This window comes from Myotis daubentonii, chromosome 5 (assembly GCF_963259705.1).
Source record: "Myotis daubentonii chromosome 5, mMyoDau2.1, whole genome shotgun sequence".
Taxonomy (NCBI): Eukaryota; Metazoa; Chordata; class Mammalia; order Chiroptera; family Vespertilionidae; genus Myotis; species Myotis daubentonii.
The window spans coordinates 98,781,187-98,787,186 of NC_081844.1; the positions used below are offsets into that span (position 1 = coordinate 98,781,187).

At 35.8% G+C, this 6,000-nt stretch overlaps 1 protein-coding gene across 1 annotated transcript in view; it reads left to right on the plus strand.

The window, feature by feature from the left end:
* The window catches only part of GABRA1 (gamma-aminobutyric acid type A receptor subunit alpha1), a 52,019-nt gene extending 47,250 nt beyond the window's left edge, over window positions 1-4,769 (plus strand). The window contains exon 10 of the mRNA XM_059699119.1: window positions 1,908-4,769. Coding sequence (XP_059555102.1) covers window positions 1,908-2,219 — 312 coding nt within the window. The 3' untranslated portion in view covers window positions 2,220-4,769. The remainder of the gene's footprint in view (window positions 1-1,907) is intronic.
* Window positions 4,770-6,000: the final 1,231 nt, after the last annotated feature.

The following is a 6,000-nucleotide window of genomic DNA, read 5'->3' on the forward strand; positions in this document are numbered from 1 at the left end:
ATTTCTGTTCTTCCTCATAAAGCTTAACCAACTCTGCCTTCACTGAAAAATGAGTGTATATTTGGAGAAAGTGGCCTTATTTTAATGGAGTAACACTGGAAAAAATCATAATATATTTGTTTTTAAGTCTCAAAATAGCTTAAGGATTTGGAAAGGGAAAAAAAAAAGTAGCAGACAGGGCACATAGCTGGAAAATAAATAAATTTACCTGTTAAAATTCCTAACTATTGTGTCTAGTGAAAAGCATCAGGTCTTCTAGAAGTAATAATTTATTCTGATTGAATAATTTAAAAATACAAATTATTCAGAGAGTACTGCATCTGGTGGGTCAAGTTTAGGTTCTCATCGATGGCTAAGTTTTTGCGACATCAATAACCAGGTTCAAATCTTGAGAAATCCTAATCAAAATATGAGACTGTGTCCAAGCCACTGCACTTAAAAAAAATGTTACTAGTAAATTACTGTACAAAAAAGAATGAAAACCAGAGACTATTGCTGTCCATCAGAAATATAAGTACGTTGCAAACATCAGCCAGATATGTACTTTGAAATTTTCTAGTAGCTTTATTTTTTATGTATAAGCCAGTGGAATTAAGTTTAATAATATACTTTAGCCCATATATAAAAATATTATCTTTACAACATGGAAACCATACAAAAGATTATTAAGGAGATAGATTTCATTCTTTCTTTCACACTAGGTCTTCAAAATACTATGTGATTTTATACTCTCAGCATGTATCTAATCAGACTAGCTACATTTTATTGCTCAGTAGCCACATGTGGCTATTGGCAATTGTATTGGGCCACTCAGCTATAGTCAACGATCTACTCAATTTTTTGGCAATGTGTACATGACAGAAACCCTAAGAAATGCTGCACTTGTCAATTGTTGCATAGACGTCATTGATGAGCAACTAACATTGCACAAGAATTGAATTCTGGATATTCTCAATAATTCTGCTTTATCATTTGCCTACCTGAAGCCTGGGGAGAAGGAGCAAATAATACTAACTGGCTCAGCAACTTATTGCTGCAAAACAAACCACCTGGCAATGGCAAGGTATAGATCCTAAAATAACAACCAAGCATTTGGGGCTGAGAACAGCCCGGGGGTAATCCCATTAGTCTAACCTGGGCTCACTCACAGGGTTGCAGTTAACTGCAGGCTCCACCAGGGCGAGAAGACCCACAGTGGCCTCTCTCACAGGTCTGGGGCCTGATGCTGGCTGTGTCTCTCACCTGGTCTCTGTCAGTCAGTAGTCTGGTCCAGGCTTCTTCATGCGGCAGTGGCATGTTTGTAGAAGGTCAAGGCTGAGGTTGCAAAGCCTCTGGAAGTTAGGCTCCTACATTGCAACAGCATCACTCTGTCCAAAGTCCCAAGTCCATTCTAGACTCAATGGGTGGGGAAATAGAGCTCTTGACAGAAAAGTGGGGAAAATATTGTGTCGGCATTTTTCCAGCTTTACCAAGATACAATTGACACATGCCATTGGGTAAGTTTAAGGTGTACAGTGGGATTGCTTTGATACATGTAGATATTGTAAATTGATTACCACCGTAGCATTAGTTATCATCTCCACTCATTGTATAGTTACCATTTCATTCTGTAGTGAAAGCATTTAACATCTATTCTCTTAGTAACATTCAAATATATGGTACAGTCTTATAAGCTATAATCACCACGCTGCAAATTATATCTCCCAAATTGTCAATCTTATGACTGGATACGGGTATCTGCAATTTTAATTTACCTCAAAAATACAGTCATAAATTACAGTTCTTATATTTTTAAATAAAGCACAGATTTAGGTTCCAAAGTGAAGGTCACTTTTACTCAGCAACTTATAAGCATGCTTATCTCACAGTTTACTGAACAAACTGTTTTTACTCTTTCTTTTTTATAGCCAAAGAAAGTGAAGGATCCTCTTATGAAGAAAAACAACACTTACGCTCCGACAGCAACCAGCTACACCCCTAACATGGCCAGGGGTGACCCTGGCTTAGCCACCATTGCTAAGAGCGCGACCATAGAACCAAAAGAAGCCAAACCAGAAGTCAAACCTCCAGAACCCAAGAAAACCTTTAACAGTGTCAGCAAAATTGACCGCCTGTCAAGAATAGCCTTCCCGCTGCTCTTTGGAATCTTCAACTTGGTTTACTGGGCTACCTATTTAAACAGAGAGCCTCAGCTCAAAGCCCCCACCCCGCATAAGTAGGTCCTTTTATTCACATTCTGCTGTTCAGTCCTCTGCAACGGAAATTGCTTTCTGTTCTCAACGCGGTAATTCCCATCTGCTTTATTGCCTCTGTCTTAAAGAATTTGAGGGTTCCCTTATTTCCATAATTCCTACAAGAACACACCCCTGTCCAGCAGTGCAGAGCAGAGCAGAGAATACAGCTGAGAGACAGGATTCTGAGAGTGAGAACGAGAGAGCAAAAACAATCACAATGGAAGGAGACAGAACGAAAGGGAGAGGGAAGAAGGGGGACACAGTTCCCAAGATAGGAGGTAAAGTAGAAGAAAAATAAAACAACTATAACGCTAGATAATTTGTAGATATATATTTCCAAATATTCTAAACAAAGAAGATACTATATATGTCAAAAATATTTTTGTGTGAAGGTGTTTAAAAGAAAAGAAAATTATAAATGTTTAATGAAGAAAATTTTCAAAGAATCTATATCTTTATTGCACAAACTATGGTATGCTTACATTTTTGTTTTGTTTTTTAAACCGATGGATAACTTCAATATTTTTGTTTCCAAAGCTAAATTCCCCCATTCTTTCTCCTGTTATAAATGCCTAACATGCTATTTTGTTGCTAAGTGCTATTTTAAAATTCATAATAGAGCAGTTCCTCCTTGTAGAGCACATTTTGTCCAAAGGAGAGAAATGTTCTACACAGGCTATTTTCACTATCATCTCCACTTTTATCTCTGGACTTGATGAAGAATCATTTTAACAAAAATATTAATACTCAATAACAGCCCCAAAATTTGAAAATTAAATAAAATAATTAAAAAAATATTCCCTTTCTCATCATGCCTATTTACAGATAGCACATGTGTTCCATAAATCACTTCATTCCCGTTATAAAGATGTTTTAGAGGGGCAAAAATATTTTGCAAGCTCTAGAATTGTTGAATGTATTTTATATACCATACATTAAAAGCTTTAGATTGAAATTTATGACTAGTGAACAAAAATAGAATATATAAATTATCTATGTACATATACAGCATGAGATTGTACATTTTTTACTTTTTTTTTAAGGTTGTGTTCTTAAAATAGTGTGTAAGACTCACCGCTCTTAGCCGTTAGAATGTTGTTAAGTGCTATGGAAATACCTTTAGAGCCTGCATTTAAGATTAGAACAGCTTGCAGGAATCAGGTGGAACTTCAAATATATGGGCATAAAGTTCATTTACGTAGAGAAAGCTTATAATTGCAAACTGCTGTCTGGTGTACAGTAGTAAATCAGTTGCTATCTGCTCCAGTACTGCCACAGTTCCCTAAATTACACTCTTGTAATACAGAAACGAAACGGAAAAGCATTAGTGAGAGCGAGAAAATCAACTGTATATTACCGCTATCTTTGCTGATATCAACTATTTCGATGTGCTGTACCATATGTAGCACCAACTATAAAAATTCATGAAAGAATGTACAGGAAATAGCTTTTATTGAGTAATGTTATTTCATTTATACTGTAGCAATATATTTGTAGGTATACTATGTAAGGGCTTTAATGACAAGAGGTCCATTAATACTCCCTATGAAAGTTCTAGGCGGTTTCATTACTTCCCAGATGTTTTAGAGATAAATATTTATGCAGAAGGTATTTTTGAAGTCTCCTTTTTGTCCGATAGGGTTTCAGATATATTTAAAATTAGCATCCAGAATCCACAGTTCATGGTCTAAGCAACACATTTAGGGTACCACAACATAAGCCTGTCAGCCTAATTGCCAAATGAGACAGTAGGGTCCATACCCAGGGTTGGAGCTATGTCTTTCTCAAAAAGCTGCTATCCAATGATGTAGGAAAATACACTATGTTTTCCTAAACAAACTCTGGTTTTCTTTTTAAATGTGCTTTATTGTTTGATTTGGTCCTGCCGAAATTCCATGAGCTAGGCCAATAAAGGCTGAAGCAAGGGTGTTCATCCTCTGGTATTGTGTGTAGATATCATGTATAGAAAATAAAGTAAAATATGGCTCTAACTTCTATGTTACTGTTTATCTTGTTATTTTTCTGTGTCAATCTAATGTGTTTATTAAGAGTATTTTATCTTCCAGACTCGTCATGACTAACGTTTGGTCTGTAGTTTGCTCATTAGATGTGAATATTTCTTATTAGTCAGCTTCCTGCTATGCAATGATGGCATTTCTCTCATTTCTTAGTTTGTTAGTATATGTGGATAATATTCTATTGTATTAATTGATTACATAATTTATGGAAGACAAATAATTCTATGTAGTTTTTCTACAGTGCTTTGCTAAACCATGTAATACTAGGTAAGTCTTCCTTGAATATAAAGTTATGCTCTTAAAGAGGACAGTTCCTGTTTATTACCAGGAATATTTTTAAAGATGACACTGAATGTTTATTGCACATTAGTGCAGTGAAGTGGCAATAAAACCTAAGATGAATTGAGGTTGTTTATCGCAGATGCATGTATTGCTTTACAGCGTTTAGCAAAAGCTCTTAATTTTATGTCATACTGTATTCTATTATAATAATAAAGCTAACATTATTAAATAACAAGATGGAATGCCTGACTGTTTTTTCATATTATCAAAAGGACATGCTGTTTCCCTATTTTAAGACATTTTCAGGTAGGAGTACCTAAAAGTGCCAAGTGTTAGTAGGGTTCTAGGCTATATAGAGAAGGTTTTTGAAGATGTTTCAGTAGTATAATCCCAAACTATCATTCAAAAAATATATAATTTTATCAATGCCAGAGAGGAAGGAAGAGGGGGAGAGAGACAGAACCATCGATGATGAGAGAGAATCATTGATTGGCTGTCTCCTGCACACCCCCCCCCCTGGGGATTGAGCCTGCAACCCTAGCATTTGCCCTGATCTGGAATACAACCGTGACCTCTTCATTCATAGGTCCACACCCAACCACTGAGCCACACCAGCAGAGCTACCTATCATTTTTAATGAATCACTTTAAAAAAGAAAAATTATTAAACACTTGGTATCTGGTGTTACTAGTAGCACTTCAACTCAAATTTTATAAAGCATACACAGAACAGCATAAAAAAATGCTTAAATCAGAGTAGAGTCTGGTCATATCTATTGTTAATACCGAAAATCTGTTATTGTTGTTTTTTAAATCTACTCTAAAGAGACTCTGGTTTAATTGTTTTTGGGGAGGAATCTGAGTATTGTAGTTTTATTTAAAAGCTCCCCAGGAGCTGTTACATTCCTTAATGTTTCTATAACCACAAAGTCAGACGCAAGTACAGAATACTTATAATTACTTGAAAGACAATAGAAAAGTCATTTAAATGACAGGCATAAAATTGTACCTGGTTTCTACAGACAAGACCATGTGAGGCAAAATCTTTCTATGTCAATGATGGCCAGGGGAAAACAAAGTATATCGTACTTCTACAGATAAAGTATGCGTCTTCCTAAAAAGTTATTCATGACTTATTAGCAAAATTAATACTTTTAAAATCCTCCAACTCACTTGACTGATTCAACCAACATAAAACAGCCCATTATAAACTAGCTAAACCATCACATTCATTGATTTCTTGGCTCTCCTAAAAATGAACCTAGTGAATGATGAATATGTTGGCTATCCAACTCCACCCATGCCGGGGCTCACCATAATAATTATCTAAGGAGTGGAAACAAGGATGGACTTGGCATGATTGCTGGCCATCTGTTTGAATTTCACTATACCTGTTTGTTGAGACCTTCTGTTGGATGTTTCTAAAATCTATCCAGCCCTTGTGAACAGCAAGAACAATTATCTCAC